This window comes from Meriones unguiculatus, chromosome 14 (genome assembly GCF_030254825.1).
Source record: "Meriones unguiculatus strain TT.TT164.6M chromosome 14, Bangor_MerUng_6.1, whole genome shotgun sequence".
Taxonomy (NCBI): domain Eukaryota; kingdom Metazoa; phylum Chordata; class Mammalia; order Rodentia; family Muridae; genus Meriones; species Meriones unguiculatus.
The window spans coordinates 34,937,347-34,963,884 of NC_083361.1; the positions used below are offsets into that span (position 1 = coordinate 34,937,347).

The 26,538-nt window shown below is 49.4% G+C and overlaps 2 protein-coding genes across 4 annotated transcripts; both read left to right on the top strand.

The window, feature by feature from the left end:
- The first annotated feature begins 5,303 nt into the window (after positions 1-5,303).
- Positions 5,304-10,928, top strand: Sbk3 (SH3 domain binding kinase family member 3). The gene is made up of 3 exons (XM_021663494.2): positions 5,304-5,542; positions 5,954-6,156; positions 8,322-10,928. Exons 1-3 carry the CDS (start codon positions 5,404-5,406, stop codon positions 8,997-8,999), a joined length of 1,020 nt encoding a protein of 339 aa, XP_021519169.2. The 5' UTR covers positions 5,304-5,403; the 3' UTR covers positions 9,000-10,928.
- Positions 10,929-11,927: 999 nt separating this feature from the next.
- Sbk2 (SH3 domain binding kinase family member 2) lies at positions 11,928-22,692 on the top strand. Of its 3 annotated transcripts, none has more exons than XM_060367117.1 (4): positions 11,928-12,005; positions 13,047-13,301; positions 19,456-19,658; positions 21,282-22,692. In XM_060367117.1, the coding sequence occupies exons 2-4, from the start codon at positions 13,049-13,051 to the stop codon at positions 21,858-21,860; spliced, it is 1,035 nt and encodes a 344-aa protein (XP_060223100.1). In that variant the 5' UTR covers positions 11,928-12,005; positions 13,047-13,048; the 3' UTR covers positions 21,861-22,692. The 3 variants fall into 3 exon arrangements, with proteins under 3 accessions (XP_060223100.1, XP_060223099.1, XP_060223098.1); XM_060367116.1 differs by having other exon boundaries at positions 11,945-12,173; XM_060367115.1 differs by having other exon boundaries at positions 11,945-12,062.
- The last annotated feature ends 3,846 nt before the right edge of the window (positions 22,693-26,538 follow it).

Below are 26,538 nucleotides of genomic sequence, written 5' to 3' on the forward strand. Positions count from 1 at the left end.
TTAGCCTGGAGATATGTTCACAGAAGCCCTCTGGATGGCAGACAGAGAGTGGTCTGGCATCTGCAGACCAGATGGAATACTGGCACTTTGTGTCTGTGACCAATGACGGCTTCTCCATGCCTCAGTTTCCCTGCCAGTAACCTGAGACATATCACTCTGATCACTAGGGCATGTTGGACTTCACAAACTCTTGGGTAAGTAAATTAAGAAAAGGAGAGCACAGTGCCCAGGGCCTGTCATCAAGTGCATATGTTATCATTGTATCATCTTCTGTTCATTTGGATTTTTTTTTTTTTTTTGCATAGGCTACACAAACTCATGAAAGAAAAATTGAAAAATTGAGTAGTGCAAAAGAAACATCTATTTAGAAGTTCCCTGAAAGATATGCATGGATATTAATTTGTTTATAAAGGGGTGTGTGTGTGTGTGTGTGTGTGTGTGTGTGTGTGCCGCGTGCATGAGAATGTCTGCTGAAGACAGAAAGGGCGTTAGATTTCCTCTTTCTGCCAATTCCCTATGACTGGAGTATTTGTATGTGGATCCTAGGACCTCAACCCAAGCCCTTTGCAGCAGTAGCACGTGGCTCTTAACTGTTGAGCCATCTCTCTGGCACTATATATGCACTTTAAAAAAAAAAAGTAATTTCTGTTTTTCTTTCCCATTTCTTTTTGTCTTGTTTTTGAGATAGGATCTCATTGTGAAACCCTGGCTGGCCTGAAATTCACAGAGATCTTCCCAACTCTGTCTCCTGAATTCTGGATATAAAAACATGAGCCCTCACACCTTCACATGCACCCCACATCAAGATTAGAGGCTAACTCGTGGGAGTCAGTTCTCTTCTTCCACGGGTGGGCTGAAGCTAACACTGCCAGGCTGGGCAGCAAGCACTGTCACCTGCCCAGCCATCACTCCCGCCTCACCACAGATGGATTCCTGCCCTAACTAGAATATTTAAAGGACTTATGGGAGCTAGGGGTGGAGGTTCAAATCCACGCAGGTTGTTGGCAATTTTAAAAGGATTACAATGTAGTTAAATGATGATAGTGAGCCTACAGAGATGATGCAAGCAAAACACCAATACACATTTTCAAAAAGTTTTAATATATAAAAATGACAGTAAACTTGTAGTTGACCTGTACTTTGTTTTATAACTTTTATTATTTTATGAAGAAAAACATAACTGAGTTCAGCAGTTGTGGCACACACCTTTGATCCCAGCACCTGGGAGGCAGAGGCAAGCAGATCTCTCTGAGTTCCAGGCCAGCCTGGTCAACAAAGTGAGTTCCAGGACAGCCAGAGCTACATGGAGAAACCCTGTCTCAAAAAAAAAAAAAAAAAAAAAAAAAAAAAAAGTCATCTGGGTCCTCACATGGAACTCCTAAAGTGGGAGCAGGGTCGTTCCCTAACTCCATTGCTTGCCTTTCCCTAGCTGAGCTGCCTTGTCTAACATCCATAGATAAAGATGCACCTAGTCCTACTGCAAGTTGATATGCCAAGGCTGGTTGATATCCATGGGAGGCCTGCCCATTTCTGAAGAGAAAGAGAGGAGGGTAGGGTAGGAGGGGGAAGGTGTCAGGGAGGGACTGGGAGAAGAGAAGGGGGAAGTTTCAATAGGGATGTAAAGCAAAAAATAATTTAATCAATTGAAAAAAAAGAACAACAACAAAACCATAATTGAGCCCCCTTTTCTATTAGGGACATCTGTGCTTTCAGAGAAGTCTCAAAACTCCTTTAACATACTTTTTATTTTTAGTTTTCAAAAGTTTTATTTTACGTTTGTCACTCTTCTTCTTCTTCTTCTTCTTCTTCTTCTTCTTCCTCTCCTCCTCCTCCTCTTTCTTTTTCTAGGTTTGTTTTGTTTTTCAAGATAGGGCTTCTCTGTGTAGGCCTGTCTGTCTGTCCTGGAACTCACTCTGTAGACCAAGCTGGCCTCAAACTCAGAGATCCACCTGCCTCTGCCTCCTGAGTGCTGGGATTAAAGGCATGTTGTTGTTTTGTTTTGTTTTTGTTTTTTAAGATAGTCTCTTTTTGTATGTTAATTTATGAATGATTTTTTCAGTAAAAAAATACATATTCAATTAAAAAAAAAAGATAGTCTTGATAAGTTGTTCAAGTTGCCCTCAAATTCTCTATGTCACCCAGGCAACCCTCAAACTCACTGTCCTCCTGCCTGTCCAGGCCAGCTTTCAACTCTCCATGTACAATTGAGAGGTATGTGTGTGTGTGAGAGAGAGAGAGAGAGAGAGAAAGAGAGAGAGAGAGAGAGGTTTTACTATGTATCCCAGGCTAGCCTGGAACTCACTAGCTCAGGACAATCTCCAGTTCACAATCCTCTTGGCTCAGCCTCCTGAGTTCTGGGATTATAGGCATGCTCCACAATGCCTGGCCTTGCTGGAGTGTTTTATTAATTTTATGACTTATATTCTTTCTTTTTCTTTTTCTGTATCCACAGGTCATGTATTGAGGTCTGAGACTAGCATATATATGGGTTCCAGGGGTCAAACTCAGGTTGTCAGGCTTGGCATGATGCTCCTTTGCCTGCTGAGATATCTCACCAGCCCCCACCCCACTCCTCACCTGTCAATCTGCCTGTGCCTTTGCTACTCTCCCTGAGGGAACTCAAAAAAGATGAAGAGCAAAGGAAATTCTACCTCAGCCCAGCTAGGCTCCTCTGGCAACCAGCACAGCCAGTTTCCCAGGGCCTTCCAGAGCCTGTGAGAGCTGTGTTGTGTCTTTATTAATAGCCAGCTGTAGTAGTAGTGGGAACTTGAGCGGTGCCGACGTCAGGGCTGTGAGTCACCCAGGCTTGGCATGGATCTGGCTCCCTCTGACCTGGTGTAAGGCAATGCTGCTCTCGGAACCTCAGTTTCCTGCTGCATGGGCTGTGGATAAAGCCTGACACTATGGGTAGCTGGATGGGGGCAGTGTAAGCCTCCCCGCTTTGGTTAGGGTCAGGGCAGGTTGTAGAGCACAAATAGATGCTGTGGCCACTGTGTCACCAGCAACCTCCTCTCCCATGTCCCAACGGTGGGTTGGCTCTGGACCCCTGAATCTAGGGAGGAGAGTTGGAGTATGAGGGAGGAGGGCTAGGGTGTCAGCCTTTGGGTCTGAGAGAGCATGGTGCTTGGACCCCTGAGTCTGAGGGAAGAGAAGCTGAGGTCTGAATTCTGATTATATGGGAGTAGGTCTGGAGTCTAGAACCGTGGGTCTGAGGAAGGAGAGGCTGGGTGTGGTACCACATGTCTGGGTGTGCGGCACTGGGGTCTGGACTCCTCAGTCTGAGGGAGGAGGGCTAGGATCTAGACTCTGGGTTGGAGGAACAGGGCTGAAGTCAGGATTGCCCGATCTGAGGGAGGAGGGTTGAGGGTCTGGATCCCTGGGCCTAGGGGAGGAGAGCTGAGGATCTGGAGGCAAGGGAGATTTAAGGCAGGCAGAGGCTGAGACTTGGTATTAAGGGTCAGGACTGTGGGAAGTCCTGGCTTCTGGCCTTCAGCACTCCCAGCCCCTAAAGGTAGAGTAAGGGTCTAAAGACCAGACCAATTATTGCAGGAGGCTTTGAATGAGTCTCCCCTCCATTTTCTTCTGCTCTCAGTTCTGGCTCTTGGGGGTTCACAATATGTTTTGTCCCCTCTGTCCTGGGACCAGCGCCCAGAGTCCAATCTAGTCTAAGTTTGGAAGGGGGAGGGAGGGGGCAGCGGGTCAGGGGGGTGAGGGAGGCGTGTAGTGGGGGACAGGATGTCTCTGTCTCTGAGCTGTCACACACACCTCTGCCCAGAGAAAGGGAGGGACAAAAGGCTTGGAGAGATAGTTAGAACAAAGAGAGACACAGAGACAGCCCAACAGAGCCAGAGAGAAGGAGAGGCAGAGAAGAGAGTGTGGAGGCGCCCCATGGAGAAGTCCTTCAGTTGATAAACAAGGGAGAGTGTGAGGGAAGCCAGAGGCTGGGCAAACAGAGGCAGGGTAGAGAGAGGGACGAAGCCTTAGAGCATAACAGAGAGAGGGGGAGGGTGGTAAAGAAGCAGACACATGAAAAGAGTCAAAGTTATACACAGAGAATAAAGAAAGAGAAACATAGAAAGAGATAGAAACAGGGAGAAACAAAGATACAAGAGGGAGAGGAGGAGGAGGAGGAGGGGAGAGAGCTTCAGAAGGAAAGAGAGGCCACCAGAGGTTGTAGACAAGGGATCAAAGGTTGAGGAGACTCAAAAGAAATAATCAAGGCAATACAGGTGATACCCCCAGAAGATAACAGGAGCTGGGAAGGTCGTCTAAGAAATCTCAGGGTCCAGGAAGACAGAGATCAAGGCAACTCTCCAACAGCTTCACCAAGCTCTGCTGGGCAGGGACCCGCGGAGGTGCAGAGGGTCCCTCAGTCTGGTTCTTCTTTGGGGAATCTAGATAAGGGGTGCCTACAAGGGCCAGCTGACACCTGGCAACTCTGAGATGGAGCTCAGGGCCCTCAAGACTCCCGAGGATGGGGACATAGAGGTGAGAGGTGGGACAGAAGGGAGGCAGGGAGACTGAGAGAACAGGAGGAGACAGAGACAGATACACAGAGAACAGAAGAACAGAACAGAGAGATAGAGCCAGACAGACACAGAGAGATTGAGAACAGAGAGAGACAAATAGAGACAGACAGACACAGAGAGATTGAGAACAGAGAGAGACAAATAGAGATAGACAGACAAAGTTAGGAAGACAGAACAGAGGGAGAGAAAGACAAAGAGGCAGGCAGGCAGAGGCAGCAAAAAACAAACAGAAAGAACAAAGAGAAAGACAGAGACAGACAGACAGAGACAGCAAGAAACAGATACACAGAGAGACAGACAGAACAGAGAGGCAGAGAGAGAAAGAGACAGATAGACAGATGGAGACAAAAAGACAGAGAACAGAGACAAGAGAGAGACAGAAAGACAGAGATAGAATGACAAAGAATGAAGGGAAAGGGACAGAGGGAGGGCAGGGGAGGAGGAAGAGAAAACTGGAGGCCTGTTTTCAGGGAGGGACAACAGTGCAGACCCAAAGAATCAGGGTCGGGACCTGAGACCTCCAGAGAACAGAGATCAGAACACATGGGCGAGAGAGAGAGAAGGTGAAGGGGTTCTATGAACTAAGATCAAAGCCACAATTGGGTTGAGAGCTTCTGGCTGCCTCTCTCAGGTGGGGGCAGACAAAATCTCAGAGACAAGGACCCCTAACTTTGCTAGGACACAAAAACAGGTGTCCCCAGGCTGAGTGACTCACTGTGACTCATCCTCTTCTCTGGGGACAGTGACCCCTGTCCCTTGCATCTGCAGCTTGGGTCTGGCTTGGCCTCTGATCTCTCCTGTTGTCCAAGGTTCAAAGAGGCCCAGACTCGCCCCTCAACCACCCCGCTACCTCTCCCTCCAGGAGGACACAGCCATGGCCCTGAAGAGGCTAGTGGAACTGACAGCCTGCAGGGTGACATCGGTGAGAAGCCTGCGTGTCCAGTACCGTCTCATCCGAAAGCTGGGTTCCGGTTCCTATGGCCGTGTACTCCTAGCCCAGCCTCGCCAAGGGGGTGAGTTCAACCACCAAGGGGTAGACTTCAAATTCTCCCATCATAAGGCATCTCAGAGATAAGCCAGACCTGGTGGGAACTTGGAAAGTGCAGCGCTCTGTGATTTTTTGAGAGATATAGGCCACCCAGAGAGGATAAGCGGCTGACTCCAGGTCTCACATCACACAGCAAGGCAGGAGAGCGACTTGAACAGGTATTCATGTTACTGCCCTGTCCACATCCTCTTATGTTATGGAAAACGGAGGAACAGAGAGGGTAAAGCAACACAGCAGTCGAAGGCAGAGCGAGAAAGAACATAACTTGATTTTCAAATGAGAATTCTCAGATTCAGAGAAGTCAAGTGGTTTGCCTAGAGTCCCACAGAAGGACCCTGGTGTCCCAGGTTCTCATCTGACCCCATCTTCTTGACAGGTCGAACTGTGGCCCTTAAGCTTCTCCCGCGGGATTCAGTCCTGAAAACAACTTTCCTGAGAGAATTCTGTGTGGGCCGCTGCGTCTCTTCACACCCAGGCCTGCTGCAGACCCTGGGAAGGCCCCTGCAGACACCCCGACATTTCGCCTTTGCCCAAGAGTATGCACCCTGTGGGGACCTCAGTGGAATGCTCCAGGAGAAGGCAAGGCTGGAAAGGATTATTCAGATTTCCCTCAGTCCCTACCCCAAATCACTGTCCCATCCAGATCCACCCTGATTCCCCAAATGACCTCTCCATTTCTAAGTCTCAACACAGTTCCCTGCCTGACCCCAGAACTGGTTCATATGATGGTCCAAACACAAGCTTGGAGGGGAAGGGCTGGGCTGGCATTAGGGTTGATAATGGATTGGAGCTAGTGAGGGGGTAGAATGTAGACATATTTGAGGCTCCGGTTGGCACTGGGATTGGGAGGTGGTCATGGATGGAGTGGGATGGAAGGGTTTATGGTCAGTCAAAGCAAGGCAATGCTGTAGACAAGGGCAAGTTGGCACAGGTGGCGTCTGCAGGCCAACTTGGGTAGGGTTGAAATCGGGTTTTCTCTAAAAAGGGTACTAGGTTGGGACTGAGCCCAGGAGTGGCTAGCTCTTCTTGTATTTAGAGATCAAGTACATGGAGATATTGTGGTTTGGTGAGAGAAGCTTTGGACTTGAGATAGAATTAGGGGTAAGTAAAAGGAAGGAAGAGAGGGAAGGAGGAAAGATAGATGCTTGGATGGAAGGAGAGTGAATGGAAGGACAGATGTCTGGGTGGATGGATGCATACAAGAATGGGTGAGTGGATAGACAAATTCATGCATGCATGCATGCATGCATGGATAGCTGGATGATTAGTTTGATGTGTAGATGGGTGGATTCATGGATGGATGGACAGATGTGTGGATGCATGGATGGTTATGTGGATGGATAAATAGATGATTGCATGGATGGCTACCTGGATAGCTGTAGGGATCCATGACTGCACAGTCAGGTGGGTATATGGATGGACAGATGGATGCATGCTTGAATGTATGGATGGATATTGGCTGCATGGTTGGCTGGTTGTATGGGTGGCTGCATAACTAACTGGATGGATGGATGACAGGTGGATGACTGAATGCATAGATGGATGACTGAATGCATGGATGGATGGATGGGTAGATGACTGAATGCATGGATGGATGGGTGGATGGATGGATGGATAGATGACTGCATGGATGGATAGATGGATGGATGGATGGATGGATGGATGACTGAAGCATGGATGGATGATGAATGGATGGATGGGTGGGTGAATGGATGAGCAGGTGGATAAGAGGACAGCAGGAAGCCAAGGAGGATGAAGAAATGGATGTTAGATACAATAATAAAATAATTGGGCTGCTGCCTGGATGCAGAGTGGACATGGGGTGGGTGCATTATTTAGCATTACTGGACAGAGGCTTGTCTGGCCAGTAGGATATGAGGACAGCCTGAGTTAGAAATGAGTTCAACATCAATATGGGGCTAAAATCAGGAATAACTAGGGGGTTTAGATTCTCACTGAGACCTTTAATACCAGCGCTTGGGAGGCAGAAGCAGGTGGGTCTTTATGAGTTCAAGGCCAGCCTGGACTACATAGAGAGACCCTGTCTCCAAAACAAAACAACAAAGAAAAACCCACAAAAACACAGAGAGGAGGGAAAGTGGAGAAAGGAGAGGGGGAAAGGAGAGGAGAGAGAGAGAGAGAGAATATGTTCAGAGTAGGTTTGAGAATTTTAGGATCAGGGAGAATTTTAAGAATCTTCAGGGTCTGGGATGTGGTTCAGTGGTAGAGTGTTTGCCTGGCACACATGGAGCCCAGGATTTGATCCGAAGCACCATGTAAACCAGGTGCAGCGGTGCTCACCTCTAATCCCAGCTTGTAAGCAGTGGAGACAGGATACCTATCAAGATCATCTTCAGTCACATTGTGAATTTGAGGCCAGCCTGGACTACCTAAGACCCTGACTCTGGGAGTTGGGGGGGGGGGAGAAAAGGAGAGAGAGACAGACACAGAGAGAGACAGACACAGAGAAAGACACAGAGAGACAGAGACACAGAGAAAGGCCCAGAGCCGGAGAGAGAAAGTTCTGATGAGAAGCAGGGCTTTGCTGGGAGTCAGTGACGGAGAGATAAAGAATAGTTTGTCTGAAGAACTTCGGGTGTTTGTAGAGATATTAGATGGCTGTGACTGCTCAGGTTCCCGACTCTCAATTCTCAAGAGTCAGAATCTTTAAGAATCAAGAGCTATGTCCAGGATGATGAAGCAAGCAAGATAGCATGGCCTTTTCCCTTTTTCCCCAACCTCAGGGACTTCCAGAGCTGATGGTGAAGCGAGTAGTGGCCCAGCTGGCCGGAGCACTAGACTTCCTTCACGGCCGGGGGCTAGTGCATGCAGATGTCAAGCCGGACAATGTGCTAGTCTTCGATCCTGACTGCAACAGAGTAGCCCTAGGTGACTTGGGTCTGACCCGACCTGAGGGCAGCCCGACCCCTGCTCCCCCAGTGCCTCTGCCCACAGCACCACCTGAACTCTGCCTCCTACTGCCACCGAACACACTGCCCCTGAGGCCAGCAGTGGACTCCTGGGCCCTGGGCGTGCTTCTCTTCTGTGTTGCCACAGCCTGCTTCCCTTGGGATGTAGCACTGGCTCCTGATCCTGAGTTTGAGGCCTTTGCAGGCTGGATGACCACCAAGCCCCAGCCACCTCAGCCACCGGTGCCTTGGGACCAATTTGCACCTTCAGCTCTGACCTTGCTCCAGGGACTTCTGTCCCTGGACCCTGAGACCAGAAGCCCTCCACTGGCTGTCCTAGATGTTTTAGGGGACGACTGGGGGCTTCAGGGGAGTGGAGAGGGTTCTGGAAGCTTGGGGTGTGTGTCCTGTGAAGATGGGGAGGAGGAAGAGGGGAAATCAAGCTTGGAGGAGTGGACAGATGAGGAGGAGGAGGAAATCGAAGCTGGTGGGAGGATGGGGACAGATCATTGAGTCCTGACCAGGGGACTGAGACAGGTGGTTGGAACCTGGGCCAGAGTCTCTTACCAGAGCCCTCGAGGCCACCTGGGAAAGGCAACAGCTGTCCCTGGGAGAAGATAGGGAACAGCACACTTCACCTTTCCCTGATGAAGTCTGCACCCAGATGTGCGCACACCACCCCCTTGTAGTGTACACACACTCAGTTGCTGCAGCCTCCACTCCTCCTTCCTTTTCCACCTTCTTCCTCTTCTGTCTCGTCTTGATCTCTCTTTCTTCCTCCTCTTCTACTTTCCTCCTCTTCCTATCAGCTTTCCTCCCTTCCATCCTGATTTTCCTTTTGAGAGAGCCAGTGTATCCCAAGCTGGCTCAAACCCACCACATAGCTGACTCAAACTTCTGATCCTCTTGCCTCACCTTGCCAGTGCTGGGATTACATGTATGCACCTACACACTGTTTTTGAGGTGCTGGGTAGGAATGGAACCTGGGGCTTCCTGCATGCTAGCCAGGCCCCTACCAACTTACTCTCTTCCCCAGATCCTGAGCTTTCATTAGGTGAAAGTTTCTATTTCTCCTACATATATGTCTGTGTACTCTGAAGCGCTGAACGCTTATCATGAATTCCTATGGACCATGCTACTCTAAGACCGGAGGCTCTCAACTTGTGGGTTGCAACCTCTTTGCAGGGACTGCACATCAGATATTTACATTATGATTCACAACAGTAGCAAAATTACAGTTATGAAAGAGCAACAAAATAAGTCTATGGTTGGGGTCACCACAACTTGGGGAACTGTATTAAAGGGTCATGGCATTGGGAAGGTTGAGAACCATGCCTAAGACCATGGTGGGCTCCCAACATCTAATGTACAAAATCTGACTTATAGGATCCGATATTATGTTGATCTAACATTTCCTCGGCTCTGTGTTGGTGACTTGTGGGAATCTTTTATATATTCTGAAGCTAACCACACACAAACACACACACATACACACCATGTCACAGCTGACACACACCCACACACCTTACATACTGCTCCTAGCACACTTTACTCCCATCTTGGCCTATGGAAGCTGGTCCCCACCTCCGGAGCCCTCCCATCCTTCTATGTGTCTCCTTCCCCTCCTTGTCACAAACTGCTGGGGTGTGCTCAGGTTTTCTCACTTCTAGACCCTTCCATTTTCTGTTTCCATGAAGCTCCAACTTCTCTGGCTCTGCATACCCCAGCTCCATTTATCTCCTGGGACCCATCAATCCTGAGATCCAAGACTGGCTCTTCCTCTCTCCCAAGCACGGCATAGACCCTCACCGAGCACCCAGTAGAGGAGCAGGCACTAGAACCATCACAGGAATGTTTACTTAAAAAAAATTCAAGTTCTCACTAGGTGGTGGTGGCAACACATGCTTTTAATCCCAGCACTTGTGAGGCTGAGGCAGACAGATCTCTAAGTCTAAGGCCAGCCGGTATACAAAGGGAATTTCAGGACAGCCTGAGCCACACAGAAAATCCCTGTCTTGAAAACAAACAAAACAAACAATCAAGTTCTCATGTATGCCAGCAGAGGAGGGCCTGGAATTTCTACTCTTCCCGCATCACCTCCCAAGCTCTGGGATTACAAGCCTGTCCGGAGATGGCAGTTTCTACATCACTGTGGGTTTGAGCCTCCAGGGCTTCGTGCAGCTAAAGCACACACTGCAGCCTGAGCTACATCCCCAACCTGGAATCTACACTTTCTAGATTTAAAAGTGAGTTCACTAAATGCACCTTGTGCCCTGGACAGGACTTGAGAACAGGAAAGGGACCTTGGGGGCAATGAGGGTGGATAGGATGACTGTCGTGGAAGTTTTGCTAACTTAGTGATGAATGTTGGGTGGATGCTGACCTCAAGGAAAGTTGGGTGAGGAGTCCAAGGCACCTTTGTAAGTGTTTTTGTTAAACTAAAAGTATTTACAAAATTAAAAGTGTTTTTGGACAATAAACAACCCCACGTCATTCTCAATACTTTAAACCTAACAGCTGTCCCAGAGAAAGGGGAAAAGCCACCCTTGATCCCCAGTTGCTTCACCACCTGTTTCTGGTCCTCAGTCTTAGGTCATTTCTCATGACATCATTTTAGAATCCTGTCTCATTTTGTTCCTAAACAGAACCCTAGTGCAGGGGCTCTTGGGCACCATACCTCTCTGAAGCCTTATGTCTGTCAATGGGGCGCCAGGCAGGAGCTGTGGAACAGGTCACATGAGGTCATATTAAAGAAAATACAAGACCTTTTGAGGAGGAAGGCTAGAGTTCTGCACCCCTAGATCTGAAGAAAGAGGGCTGGGAGCCAGACCCCTGGGTCACAGAGAAGAGGTCGAGGATCTAGAACTAGATCTTGTGGATCGGAGGGAGGAGCGCTGGATCTCTGGATTTGAGGAAAGCAGTTTAAGTCCTGGGATTTGGGGCCTAGAGGAGGGGAAGTCTGGGGTCTGCGACCCTGGGTCTGAGGGTAGGTGGACCAAGCATGGACTACTGAGTCTGAGGAAGGAAGGCTAGGGTCTGAAAGGGCTGGGGTCTAAACTCCTGAACCTGAAAGAAAAAGGTTGGGTCTGAAAAAGGAGGGCTAGGGCTGGAGATCTTGGATAAGAGGAAGAAATGATGGTACCTAGACTCCCGAGTCTGAGATAGGAAGGCTGCATTCTAGACTTCTCCATCCGAGGAAGTCTGGAATGTGGACCTTGAATGTGCAGAAGGACATCTGGGTCTGAGGGAAGAAGGCTGCCTGGACTCTTGGTTCCCTGGGAAGAGAGCTGAGACCCCCTGGTCTAGGGCCTTTGTCCACTCACAGCCAGTACTAGGATTCAACACACGAGGTCGCTCTGCCCCCAGTGGGGGGCAGAAGGGGCGGGGCAGAGGGTGGGGCTTTACGACCCCCTAGGATGGGGCGGGACTTACTCCTGGGCAGTCTGTTCTGGCAGGAACCCTGAAGTGCAGGGCACCAACTGCAGTAGGCAGAAAGGGGTCAGACAAGCCTTGGAGAAGGTGAGGTCTGGAGCGCTGAGCCCAGGTCAGAAGTAGGGCAAGGTTAACCCGCCCGAGGTAAGGCTGCAGTTGGCCAGGGACATAGGTGGCAGGAGTCCTGGTCCCTCCACAGGACAAGAAACACCCTGAAGCTTTAGTTTTGGGGACAGAACCCAAAGCCAATGTTGTGTGAGTTACAGAAGTTCCTGGGACAGTAATAAGTTATGGTTTGAACCCCTAGGTCTGAGGAAGGAGGGCTGGGTTCTGGGAGCTTGGGTCCGAGGGAGAAGGGCTGGGTTCTGGGACCCTGGATCTGAGGGTAGATGGACAGGGCATGGACTCCTGGGTCCAAGGAAAGAGGCCTGGGGTCCTGAACCCTGAATGTGAAGGAGGAGGGCTGGGGTCTGTTTCTCTGGGTGTCCTGGAGGGAACTGGAGTCGAGAGCTCTGAGTCTTGGGAATTGCTGCTGAGCTGAGACTTGGGTCACAACATGACTGAGGGTTAAAGGCTTGAGGACAGGTCCAAGTGACAGCTTCAGGCAGAACCCTGGTGTCCCAAACTGTGTAGAGCCCCACCCTTCCCTGGAGGCAGAGAGCACCTGTTTGCTCTTTAGAGAGGAGCTGCTCATCCACTCTGGGCCCAAGTCTGTTTGCTTTGGAAACAAGATGGGGGGGTGTCTCAATGACTTGGTTCATCTTTCACCCTCAGGCCACCAGATGGCAGTGGGAATGGGGGGGCATCTGACCTCTCAGTTGACCTCGCCTCACACCAGTGGCTATTTTCCACGCCTCAGGGTCTCTGACAGAATGAAAATGAGTCACAAAGAGAAGTGGCAATCAGGCCTCAGTCCAGGTCCAGACTTCTTCCACAGAACCAGGAGTCCAGACCCCAGAATTCTCCCTCAGACTGAAAAGCACAGACCCCAGCCTCCTCCCTCAGACCCAGAGCACAGACCCCAGCCTCCTCCCTCACACCCAGGAGTCTGATTTCCTTGTTCTCTCTCCCCTGGGCATAGCCTAGAAACCTCTGAGTCCTGGGTCATTTTCTTTGTCTGTCTTGCAGAAATGCCAGGCAAACAGTCAGAAGACAGGCCACTGGAAGTGGCAGCCGTGGAGGATGGGGGTGACGAAGGCCTGGCGAGCCTCACAGCAGAGGAGCTGCAGCAGGGCCAGGAGGCTGCTCTGGCCTTGGAGGACATGATGGCTCTGAGTGCCCAGACCCTGGTTCGAACTGAGGTTGAGGAGCTGTACGAGGAAGTGCGTCCCCTGGGCCAGGGCAGGTTCGGCCGTGTCCTGCTGGTTACCCACCGTCAGAAAGGTACTGAACCATGGGCATAGGCCAGCCGTAGGGTACAGCAAAGATTTCAGGCAAGACTAGGGAGTCTTACAGGCCTCAGTCAGATCTTTTTTTCCCCACTTTATTTTTCAAGCTGTGCATTTTAGGGAGTTCCTTTAACCTCTCTGGACCCCAGCTCCCTCCTTTGAAAAGGCAAGAGGCCTGGCATTATGGTGTATACATGCTCAGTCTCATCACTCGGGAGGACGAGGCACGAAGGTTGCTGTGAATTTAAGTTGGCCTAAGATTTACACAGTGAGTTCCAGGTTAGCCATAGCTACATAGCAAGATAACGATCTCAAATAAACAAACAAAGTTGGATGTGGTAGCTGATAGTTGAAATTTCAGTATCCCTAAGAGAGAGTCCCTCAAGGTAGAGGCAGGCGGATCACAGGTTTCAAGTCATCCTATGATATATACTGAGTTCCAGGCCTATTTGACACTGCTTCAAAATTAGAAGGCCAGAGCCAGGTGTGGTGGTGTACACCTTCAGTCCCAGAACTTGGGGAGGCAGAGGCAGGTGGATCTCTGCAAGTCCAAGGCCAGCTGGTCTACAAAGCAAGTCCAGGACAGTCAAGGTTAAACAGAGAAATCCTGTCTTGGTAAACAAAACAAAACAAACAAAATAGAAGGCCAGGAAATCCTGTCTTGGTAAACAAAACAAAACAAAACAAAATAGAAGGCCAGGAAGGGTGGCTCAGCAGGGAAAGGCACTGGCCACGAAATCTGATGACTTAAGTTCAATTACCCAGGTCCTACATGATGCAAGGAGAGAACTGACTGCCCCAGGATGTCCTCTGACCTCTACAACTTTCCCCTGACAAACACACATTCAATCAATATAAAATTTAAAAAAAAAAAAGAAAGAAAAAAGTGTGCTTTTAAAAAATGATGATTTTTTATCACACAGTTGTTAGGCCCAGCAAGAGCCTAAATATAAGAAGGTATGAAGAGAACTCAGGAAACTAATCATCCATCGATGCAAAAACGCAAGAGACTCTTCTTAACCATTGTACAATGGGGTCACCCCTGCTGGTCAGCTAGGAGTGGCCCCGGGAGACAAAGAGCTTAGGTTTTTAAAAGACACAAGGCGGGAATCTCCTGGGGTTGACTTCTTGGCAAGTTAGGATTGGATGAAGTGTCTAACTTTTAAAATAATTGGTTGGTTCTGGGCATCCTTAGGTATGGTCAGCCCTGTCGTAAATATCTGATCTTCAAGTCAGTTTGGAATTTCCTGCCATCCACAGTTAAATGTGGGGGGTGATTAACTCATCCCATGTCTGTTCTGAGAAGTGGGGGTTACAGGCTTTGGATCAAAGGTCAGGAGAAGGATTGGGGCCATTTGGCCCAGTTTCCAAACAAAGCCCATCTCACTGGCGCCAGCCGGTGATTTTTTTCTCCATTTAGTAGAGATCTCTGTTTGTTCTCTTCCTTATCTCTGCCCTCACAGATGGCTAATGTCAGGAACTTTTACATTCCTCGGTTCTCTGGAGAAGCACTAAGAGGCTTTAATTAACATGGGCCTAAAACTTGCAAATATAAGTTATAAGGCAATTAAAAGAAACATAGGTTACAAAGTTAGTCTGATTCTTTCACAGTCATGTCCACTTATCTGTGCTTCAGGATGTTTGAAAGTGTATAAACTTTTTTTAAAATTCATTTTATGAGCATTGGTGTTTTGTCTGCATTTATGTCTGCGAGAGGGTGTTGGATCCCTGCTGGGAATTGAACCCGGGTCCTCTAGAAGAGCAGCTAGTACTCTTACCTGCTTAGCCATCTCTCCAGCCCAAAACTATAAACTTTGTATCAATTGTGAGGTCTACCTTTCTTTTTAAATTTTTATTTTAACATTTTTATTATTTATGTGTATATGTTGGGCAGGGTGTGGTGGGTAGGTGTGCACATGAGTGCAATGTCCAAAGAGGCCAGAAGAGGGTGACAGATTCCCTAAAGTTAAGGTGGTTGTGAGCCACTGGGTGTTGTGATTTGAACTCTGGTCCCCTGGAAGAGTAGCAATTATTCTGTTTGTTTGTTTGTTCATTCTAACTTTTACTTTATTTCATTTTTAAAATTTTATGAATATGGATGTTTTGTCTGCATGCATGTCTTTGTACCACTCGAATGCCTGGTACCCCTAGAGGCCAGAAGAGGGCATCTGATCCCCTGGGAATGGAGTGACAGATGGTTGTGCGCTGCTATGTTAGGTGCTGGGAATAGAACCTGAGTCCTCTGGAAGAGCACCCAATGTTCTCCAACCCTGAGCCATCTCTTTAGCCTTTCCTGTTTATTTGTTTGTTTTTCCTTACTTCCTTCTTTCCTTTCTTTCTCAATTTTTTTTTCAGACAGGGTTTCATGCAGCTCATGATGGCCTCAGACTTTCTATGCATCTGAGGCTGGCTTCAAACTCCTGATCTTCCTGCCTCTACCTCCAGTGAGTGCTGGGATTATAGACATGCACTACCAGGCTGGTTTACATAGTTTGGGGGATGGAACCAGTGGTGTAGTGTATTTCACGCAAGCAATCTACCAAGTAAATTACACGCTTAGCCTTGGATCTCTCTTTAAAGCAGTGGTTCTCAACCTGAGGGTTATGACCCCTTTGGGGGCTGAATGACCCTTCCACAGGGGTTGCCTAAGCCCATAAGAAAACATAGATATTTACATTACGATTCGTAACAGTAGCAAAATTACAGTAGCAAAAATAATTTTATGGTTAGGGGTCACCACAACACAAGGAACTGTATTAAAGGGTCACAACATTAAGAAGGTTGAGAACCACTGCTTTAAAGAGATAAAAATGAGACTATTTGGGTGGACTCCAATATAATATGACTGGTATTCTTTAAATAAGAAAAGTTTAAGAGTCAGGACCCTGTGAGGACTCAGGGTTATCTGCAACCATGAGACCCTGTCTCAGAAGAGAGAGGGGTGGGCAGAGCTGAAGATGTGGCTCAGTGGAAGAGTGCTTACCTGACACATGTGAGTCCCTATGTTCAATCCCCAGTTCTGGACAGAAAGAAAAACTCCTCATCAAGATTCAACATCATGCTAAGTAAATGCCTGTAATTCCAGCACTCAGGAAGCAGAGCCAAGAAGATCACCCACAGGTCGCTGAGATGGCTCAGAGGGCAAAGGTACTGCCTTGGAAGTCGACAGTCGTACCACCTGAGTAGAATGCCTGCCTTCTACCCATAGGTAGAAGGACAAAGCTGACTCCACATGCTTGTTTCCTGGTCTCTACATGCTCACCACGCTGTGTGTCTGTGCGCACACATTAATAATATCTACCCCTCTCTCCCATCTCCTGTCTCACAGGTCAGGAGGAGGCTTGGGACTAGAGAGACAGCTCAGTGGTTAAAAGCATTTTTTGCTTTTGCAGAGGACCCAAGTTCTATTTCTGGCACCCATAAGGTGGTTCACAGCCATCTGTAACTCCAGTTCTGTGCAGTCCAGTGCCTTCTTCTGACATCCATGGGCACCAGGCATGCACATGGCGCACATACATACATGTAGCCAAAGCACTTCATACACATAAAGTTAAATTAAAAACAAAGAAAGAAGGGGAGTGCAGAGATGGCTCTGCAGGGAGGAGTGATTCTTGTGCCAGATGGTGATAGCGCCCACCTTTAATTCCAGCACTGGAGAGGCAGAAGTAGGCAGATCACTATGAGTTTGAGGCCAGTATGGTTTACAAAGTGAGTTCCAGGACAGCCAGGGCCACACAGAGAAACCTTGTCTCAAAAAAATTAAAAAGTACTTCTTGCCTTTCCAGAGGACCTGCGTTCAATTCCCAGTAGCAGGACGCTCACAGCACCTGTGATTCCAGTTCAGGGAATCTGACAGCCTCTTCTATAGACACCTCACATGCACAGCATGTTCTCTCTCTCTCTCTCTCTCTCTCTCTCTCTCTCTCTCTCTCATATACAGACACAGACACAGACACAAATATATATAATGCATAAATAACACCCATAAATTTGAAGCCAGTGTGGTCAATCAAGTTCTAGGGAAGGTAAAAGTACCCAGCAAGATCTTGTCTCAAACGAACAAACAAACAAACAAACAAACATTTGGGGGAATCCTAGGAATTTGTCTTCCATTGTTTGAGTTTGAGGGAATGCAGTTTGGCCCAGACCAGATAGAGGAGTAAAAGGAGCGAGAGATCCGTGCCAGGTCTGTTCAGAGCATGGAGGCATTGCTGGTGAGGCCTCAGCTGCTTAGTTTCATTGGACATATGGATTATACCCCTACATGCCCAGCCTCATGCGGTACAAGAGGTTCTCAACCTATGGGTCTCGACCCTCAAGTGTTAAAATGACCCTTTCATAAGTGTTGTCTAAGACCATCAGAAAACACAGATATTTACATTACAATTCATGATGGTAGCAAAATTACAGTTATTAAATCTTAGCAATAAAAATAATTTTAAGGTCAGGGGTCAGCACAACATGAGGAACTATATTGGAGGTTTGAAGTGTTAAGAAGGTTGGAACTGCTGAGCCATGCTTCTGCAGGAGTGAAAATGGAGCCAATACTGAGCTGGTCACAGTACAGTAGAAAGCACAGTGGCAGAGACCTTCAAAACACTGGGTGAGATCAGTGGCTGTCACTCGGGGCTAGGGCACTAAGGGCCTTGCATATCTGAGTCCCCAATTCAATCCCCCGTACTCACCCCAAGACCCCACGAAACCAGAGAGTGGCAGGAAGCCAAGTGCCTATGTACTGCCACCCCAGGAGGCTGGCTGTGTAGAGCGGAATGGTGGGTCCTTGCTCAAGAAGGCAGCCAAGCCTCTCAGTCCAGCCATACGGGAGGCTGAAGAAGTACAACGTCAATTTCAAGGGTTATCTGAGGCTGCAAAACTAATTCAAGGCCCCTGAAGAACTAGTTAGAACTAGTTAGTTAGAATCTGTATCAAAACAAAAAGTAAAAAGAGGTCTGAGGATGTAGCTCAGGACTTACAGTGCATGCCCACAGGCACGGCACACTGATAAGCTGTTATTCCAGAACCTATCAGAGAGAAGCTAAAGGCTGTACAGCCCTTGCCTAGAATCCCCCAGTGAGGCTCTGAGGGCATGGGTCAGTGGTAGAGCACTTGCCTGGCATGCACAAAGCCCTAGGTTCAATCCCCAGTAAGAAAAAGTGGGCAGTCTGCCTTAATCATACAAACACAATCCATTGGTGGGTGAGCTTAAGAGCTTAAGAAATAGCTTCCGATGGACAGAGGTAGGGCGCACCTTTAATCCCAGTACTTGGGAGGCAAAGGTAGGTAGATCTCTGTGAGTCCAAGGCCAGCCTGCTCTACAGAGCAAGCTCCAGGACAACCAGAGCTACACAGAGAAACCCTGTCTCAAAAACACCAAAACAAAGCAAGCAAACAAACAAACAAAAACTTGACACTAGAAGTTTCTGCCTTGCAGTAATTTGTAATCTGGGAGTCATTTCTACATGGGAGAGGATCATGACTCCTCATTTAGACCCATTATCCTGTATTTAACATATTTTCCCCAGTGTCCTCAAACATGTCTTTGGGCCAGCTGTGGTGGTCCGTACCTATAATCCTACCTGTGAGGCAGGACGATCAGGAGGTTAAAGTCATTCTCAGGTACTTAGGGAGCCAGAAGCCAGGCTGGGACATTCAAGACCCTACAGAAAAAGAAGAAAAAAATTTTACCCACATGGGATCGTTACCTCGAGGAGTCTGAGTCACTGGAGAATTCAGATTCAATTTTTGTTCACCCTGAGAAAAGATATGCAGAGTCTATTGTACTGGCAGCAGGGCCTGTGCTATTAGCATAGGTGTGCTAGGGAGGCAGGGGCTGAGGGACAAGGAGGCATTTGGGAAACATTCCATTCAGGTGTCCAGGAAGACGATCAAGAAAGCTGGTCTTGTGACATGAACTCTCTCTCTCTCTCTCTCTCTCTCTCTCTCTCTGATTTTTCAAAGCAGGGTTTCTCTGTGTAGCCCTGGCTGTCCTGTACTCCTCTATAGTCCAGGTTGGCCTCGAACTCAGAGATCAGCTGGCCTCTGCCTTCCAAGTACTGGGACTAAAGGCATGCGCCACCATGACGGGCTCTGACCTAAACTCTTACCCACCTCTGACATCCGTCCCTGCTGCATCTGCCCCTCATCTCCAGGAACACCCCTAGCACTGAAGCAGCTCTCCAAGAACTCAACTTCCCTCCGTGGCTTCCTGTACGAGTTCTGTGTGGGCCTCGCCCTTGGCAAGCATCCAGCCATCGTGGTGGCCTATGGCATCGGCATTGAGTCAGCCGCTTCCTACAGCTTCCTGACAGAGCCTATTCTCCACGGCGACCTCATCACCTTCATCCAGCCCAAGGTGAGCAGGTAGGCCCTGGGCATCCCTCTATGGGCCTTCCCAGGGTTCCTCGGAAGCTCCTGCAAGAATTGTATTCACTGTGTTAGGCCACACTGGAATTGCTGGGTCACTTTAGATTTTGTTGACTATATCTGCCTGAGACTAATCAACCCTCACAAACTCCCAGTCTGCTCTGCTGGAATTAATAGGCTCCATGGGCTCTCCGGGGCCCATGTGAGCCATCAGTTCACAGTAGACCTCACAGATTTTTCCAGGTCACACCAGAGACTCATGCTAGGCCGCAGAATTCTTACAAGCTCATGGGACTCATACAAGATCTGAGAAGTTCACAGTTTTCACAGTTCACACACTCATCCCCCTCAATTGGCCCCATAAGCTCTGACAATTCATGGGCTCAGCTGGGTCCCATAGCTCACGTTAGGATTTAAGGCCATAGGACTCATAGCTCACACTAGGCCTCATAGGACTCATAAGACTCAGGTCACACTGAACCTTACAGGCCTGAAGTCCTTAAAGGTCTGACAGGCTTGTACCAGGCCTCAGAGACTTCACAAGCTCACAGGTCTGATAGGCTCCTCCTAGACCATAGGCTCACACTGGACCACATCGGCCTCACAGATGCACACTATGCCTCATAAAACACTTGGTAGGCCTGAGGAGCTCAGCTAGGCCTCACTGGCTTTGCTGGTGTCTCGGGCACACTCCGGCCAGTCCCCGAGCGGGATGTCCACCAGGATAGATTTGTTTTCGCTTTAACAAAAGCACTTTAATACCAATCCAGCTAACACACATCCAATCACTATGAGCCAATACATAATATGTTCGTTGTGGGGTACCTCTCCTAGACTCAAGGAGTCTCTGTCTTGGCTGATCACGGCGGGCAGGTAGAGACTCACACGTCGTTCCTCTAAATTACACAGCTCAGGCAGCTCTGATGTTTCCCGGTGTGAGCTGAAAATTCAGCTGGGCAGATAAGCAAGCTTGTGGGGTGGTTCAGAACTGCAGGGTGACAGGAAGTTCTCCTCAGAGTATCAGCATATTCTGCTGCTCACACGAGAGTGTTCAAAAAAGGGGGCTTCCTCTTTCGGCCTGAGCTTTGGGCTTTTATACCTTTTATTTTTAAGAATGTCATTATTCTATTGTATCACTCCTTCTTATCTGTCTAAACCGGCTGGTCTCTGGCCTCCTCTGCTAGTCTCCTAAAACACGTGCTTATTGGCAAATATTATTTACACTTTCACTCTACCTGGCTGCTAGGCCTCACACCCACACAGGCTCACACTAACATTCACACAGTGTCTCAGAGGTTTATACTAGGCCTCATAGGCATTAAAACCTCGAAGAATTCACAGGCTTAAAGTAGGCCTCCCAAGGGTCACAACCCTTGCCAGATCACACGAGAGGGTCACAAGCCTCACAGACTTAGACATAGGCCTCACCAAGTCACACTAGGTAGGCCTCACAGGTCTCTTGAGTCATGCAGGCCTCACTGACATGACCTGTTTGTTGGCCTTCTCAGATTTCCCCATACCTGAGCTTGGGGTTGAAAAGAAGCCCTATCTTGTCATTTTCCCTCAACAGCTGGGGGAGCAGCGGACCTTCACTGTCTTTTCCCCCCTGCAGGTGGGTCTTCCGCAGCCAGCTGCCCAGCGCTGTGCCAGCCAACTGGCCTCGGCCCTGGGGCACATTCACTCGCACGGCCTGGTGTACCGGGACTTGAAGCCAGAGAATGTGCTGGTGTGTGACCCAGCCTGCCTGCGGGTCAAGCTCACAGATTTTGGCCACACTCGGCCCCGAGGGACCCTGCTCCGGCTCACTGGGCCACCTATCCCCTACACTGCCCCTGAGTTGTGTGCCCCACCACCCTTCCCCGAGGGGCTACCCATCCAACCTGCCCTGGACGCCTGGGCTCTGGGCGTCCTGATATTCTGCCTTCTTACTGGCTACTTCCCCTGGGACCAGCCCCTGGTGCAGGCTGACCCATTCTTTGAGGACTTTCTCATCTGGCAGGCCTCGGGCCAGCCCCAAGACCGGCCACAGCCGTGGTTCGGCCTGACTCCTGCGGCAGACAGTCTCCTGTGGGGGCTGCTAGACCCTCACCCCAGAAGGAGGAACCCCGTGAGCTCTATCCAGGGCTACCTAGGCCAACCCTGGAGACAGAGGCAGGGGGAGGCTGAGGAGCTGAGAGACGATGGGTCGTGAGGAGTCCAGGTGGCTGCAGAGGGGGAGCAACCCACCTACCGAGGCCTGTTGCCCGAGCCGCCTGCCTGGCTATGGCGTCCTCTGTTTTCAGTCTGTATCGGATCTGTCCTGTGTGTCATCTGGGTCCCTCCTTTATGCTGCGTCTATATGTGAGCTCATGTTTGTATGCTTTTGTTGTATGTGTGCACGTATGTGTGCATGTGTGTACACATGTGTACATGTGTGTGCTCGAGTGTGCACATGCATGTGTGCATGCTGTATGGAGGTCAGAGGAGTTTGGGAGTCAGTTCTCTCCTTCCACCCTGGGGCCCAGCAACGGAACTGAACTCTGTCATGTGCCTTTACCTCTGGGGGCCGTCTTGCTGACTCCTGAGCTCTGGATCTGCCTGCCTCGGCTTCCTCAGTCCTGGGAGGGCAGGTGTGCAGTGTGCTCAGCTCCCCTGCATAGCTGTGCACACCCACCTCAGGTAGCCTCCCCACAGAATGGGACAGCCGCCTCCACGGACATCACCATCCTAGCCCCTCCCCCCCACGAGTCCCTTTTGTTTCTGTCTCTGGTGTGTGCTGTGTCTCCTAACTGTGCACTCCCTTCTTTCTTGGTCTGAGCTCCCAGAGGGTGGCTGTGGCTCTGAGAGACGCATCCTAGTTTTCAGAGCTGGATTGTGGCGGGCTGCAGAGGGAAAGGACCTCGCGGTAGCCATCCTCCCAGCTGTCACCCTGTCTTCACTCAAATCGCTCCAGCGTTTCTCTCTCACCCACCTGCATGCGGGAAACCAGTTTTTGTACACGTGCCTCAGCTGCTCTCTGCGAATAAAGTCCCCCTGGCAACTGGCTCCTGTGCTGACTCTGTCCTCTTGGGAGGAGAGCAAAAGGGAGAAAGAGGGCGGAGGGAGGCACAGAGAGGATCTGGACCAACATGCTCGGGTCCGGACCCCACTGGCTCACTCTCACATGCCTGTGATGGCAGGTATCTGAATGCTGTTGGGGTTGCCATTTAACTTTCAGTTTTAAAGAGAATTCTTGTGAGTAGAGGACAACTTGCAGAAGTCACTCATGTCCTGGACGGTGCCTTTACCTACTAAGCTGCCCAGTTTTTACATTTTCGCTTTCTTTTAGTTTTTATAACACAAGAGTTTCACTTTGTAGCTGTGTCTGTCCTGGAAGTCACTATCTAGACCAGGCTGGCCTCAAATTCACCGAGATCCACATGCCTCTGGCTCCCCATGCTGGGATTAAAGGCGTGTACACCACACTTTCTTTTTCTTTCTTTCTTTCTTTCTTTCTTTCTTTCTTTCTTTCTTCCTTCCTTCCTTCCTTCCTTCCTTTCCTCTTTCCTTTCCTTTTTCCTTTCCTTCTTTCCTTTCCTTTCCTCTTTCCTTTCCTTTTTCCTTTCCTTCTTTCCTTTCCTTTCCTCTTTCCTTTCCTTTTTCCTTTCCTTCTTTCCTTTCCTTTCCTCTTTCCTTTCCCTTTCCTTTCCTTTCCTTTTCTTTTCCCTTCCCTTCCCTTCCCTTCCCTTCCCTTTCCTTTCTTTTCCTTTCCTTTCCTTCTTTCCTTCTTTGGACATGGTTTGACATAGGCCAAGCTGCCTTAGAACTCACTATGTGGCTGAGGATGACATTGAACTCCTGATCCTCCTGTTTCCACTCCCTGAGTGCTGGGAGTTGTGCACCACCATGCAGGGCCTATGTAGCATGAGGATTCCATGCATGCTAAACACACTCCACCAACTGAACTGCATCCCAGTCCTGGGAGCTGTTTCTTGCTGAGTCCTCTGTGTTCTACCTAAGCAAAGTCTGTGTGGCACCAATATCATGAAAAACATGCAGTTCCAGCTGGGCCCGGTACCAACATCGTGAAAACACATGGCTCCAGCTGGGCCTGGAAGTGACTCAGCTTGTGATAAAGTGCATGGCATGAGGTGCTTACCGTGAAAGCATGGGGACCTGAGTTCAAATCCCTTTTAGAGCATCCTTAAAAAAAAAATGGAGAGGGAGGCTTGCTGGCCACACAGCAAACCATTAAATCCTAGGTCCCAGAAGAAGACCCCATCAAAAAAGAACAGAAAAGGGGGGCAAAGGCCAGTTCAGTGCATGTGTGTTTGTGTACACTGGGTCTGAGTGCAAGCCTGTGCTTGCTTCAGGGCTGTGTGGAGTGCGTGTGTCAGGCACAGAGAGAAAAGAGCACATTCAACGTGCCTCACTCTGACAGTGAACATTGGTCTGTGAGTGTTTGAGAGATCTTAGTGTGTGTGCGTGCCCACACGCGTGTGTCAGCACAGCTGGGTAAGGAAAGTCAGACAGGAGCCCCAGCCAGTCCTCATCCATCTCCATCTGGTCCCTAGCTCCTTCTCACCTTCCCTACCCCAGCCCCTTCCTGGCAGCTGCCTGTTTGCAAACACTCTCTCTTCCTGTCTGTGCCCTGCTTGGCTGCAGGCCCAGAGCAGGCTGCAGCTCCAGGATGGCTCATGTGTCACTGGCTCCCTAGCCCCCTGCACACACCCTCAGTGCCCCTGCTGCGCTACGAGGTGCTGCCTGGCAGGGGGCTGGCAGAGGGAGTGTGTCTGGATGTGTGAAATGACCCAAGGCCCCCTGGACTCTGGTGACAGCTGCCCTCCTAGGAGGCCAGTGGGGCGGGCACCTGAGAGCGAAGGATCTTTGGAGAGAGATGGAGAGGGGGGAGGTACAGTGGGAAGGGGAAAATATGGGGGAGGGAGATGGGGGAGGAAGATGGGGGAACAGGGGGGATGGGGAGGGAGAACAGGGAGAGGGGGAACTGGGGGAGGAGGATAAGGGAACAGGGGAGAGGATGGGGGAACAGGAGGGAGGAGGATGGAGGAACAGGAGGAAGGGGGATGGGGGAACAGGAGGGAGAAGGATGCAGGGACTGGGGATGGGGGACAGGGGGGCTGGATCAAGACATCCTGCCACCCCTGCCATGCATTTAAAATAGCATGAACAGTTAGGCCAAGAATGTGGCCTATAAAAACTAGAGGTGCATGGAATGAGGGTGTCACTGGGGGACAGGGACTGGAGGAGGGCATGGGGCACAGGAGCCTTGCGTGTGTGTTAATTTGTGGTGGCAGCTGAAGATTAGCTGGAAGGTGATAATGACAAGGCTGGCCTGAGCAGCAGTGAGGACAGAAGACTTGAGGAAGGGTTCAAGGGGAAGGACAACACAACACCATTTCACACAGGACACCAGCATACTCACACATTCTCCCTGCTCACTGACTCTTCTCAGCTAGCCAGGGGGTCCCTGGGACTTTCTGGACTTCACCTGTGGTGTGGCTCCGAAGCCACAGACTAGGCAGAGCTCACACACCCTGGCAGCAGTAGAATCCCAGCAGCACCCCTGCTAGTGAGCTGCAGGGGTGTGAGAGGAGGGGGTGGATAAGTGTGTGAGGGCCTGTGCAGCCATAGCCACAAGAGTGTGGAAGAAAGTGAGACTATGTGTGCCTGTGAGCATGCACACAAGAATGTAAGTGTGTGGGGATGTGACACAGTGATTGCAAGAGCAAGAGTGATTGCAGAAGCATGGTCTTGTGAGTGTGTGAGGTTGGCGTGAACTCGGAAGTGTGCACGTGAAATAATCAGACTAACCCTATAACCTGTATTTCTTTTACTTGTTATAAAATCTATTTTTTAAATTATAGGCCCATGTCAAACTGAAGTCTCTCAGTACTTTTCCAGAGAACAGGCGGATGTAACAGCCCCTCCTGACCCTAGCCATCTGCACAGACAGAGATAAGGAAATGAACAAGCAAAGACCTCCACCGGGTTGCAGAAGAAAATAACATTGTCTAGCAGTCAATCCAGATGGTCCTAATTCCCCCACCAAAGGCATGTAGCCCCGCTTCTCAGAGAGACCACAGGATGAGCAAATTGCTTTCCCACCTTTAACAATGGCCTGGTCTGACCACAGGATGTACTAACCCTTTTCCCACCTTTAACAGTAGCTGAACCTGCACCTATCAGGAAAGATCAGATATCCCCCAGATGTCTGGGACAGAATTGACAGGACCTGGTGCCCTAAATAGACCCTATCTCCACTCCCATGCTGTCAGACCTGTAACCCTCTCTCTCCCCGTGCTTTTTCCTTTAAAAAAGCAGAGGCTTTCCTGACTCGCTGCTGACTCTCGCAGAGATAGCTCCATCGCACGATGGATTGAATAAACCTCTTGCATTTGCATCGATTCAGATTCCTGAGTTCCCTTCATGTGTTTCCTTGGAAATTAGGCTCTTGCTGGGCCTAACACATGTATGCAGAAGTTAATGTGCGTGAAGTTAAATGCAAGTCTGAGTGTGGGTGTGACTATGAGATTGTACTGCTGTGTGCAGGAGTCAACATGACTGTGAAAGTGGGTGGGTGTGATATGAAATGTGTGGATAGGTGTGAACAGCTGTGCATAAGTGTGCATAAATGTGGGTGTGTGCGCATGTGAGTATGAGCATGTGGACACAACTATACATGAGTGAGTGTGGAGGTACTAGGACTAGTGTAGTCATCTGAGTGTGCACAGGTGTGTGTGAATACAGACATGTGAAAACTATGAAGTGTGGGGTGTGAGATTGAGTATACATGTGAACATGATAGTATTTGTGTGTTCAGAGTGAATGTGCACATGAACTATGTGGGCAGGTATGAACTTGAGTGTGCGCAAGTACAAGTGTGGGAGTAA

Bases quoted from the DNA above. Each gene is read 5' to 3' on its own strand.
- Sbk2 (XM_060367117.1), top strand. From the start codon at position 13,049: ATGCCAGGCAAACAGTCAGAAGACAGGCCACTGGAAGTGGCAGCCGTG. The intron at 13,302-19,455 runs GTACTGAACCAT...CCTCATCTCCAG, and splicing joins GGTTACCCACCGTCAGAAAG to GAACACCCCTAGCACTGAAG. The intron at 19,659-21,281 runs GTGAGCAGGTAG...TCCCCCCTGCAG, and splicing joins TCACCTTCATCCAGCCCAAG to GTGGGTCTTCCGCAGCCAGC.
- Sbk3 (XM_021663494.2), top strand. From the start codon at position 5,404: ATGGCCCTGAAGAGGCTAGTGGAACTGACAGCCTGCAGGGTGACATCG. The intron at 5,543-5,953 runs GTGAGTTCAACC...TCTTCTTGACAG, and splicing joins AGCCCAGCCTCGCCAAGGGG to GTCGAACTGTGGCCCTTAAG. The intron at 6,157-8,321 runs GCAAGGCTGGAA...CCCCAACCTCAG, and splicing joins GTGGAATGCTCCAGGAGAAG to GGACTTCCAGAGCTGATGGT.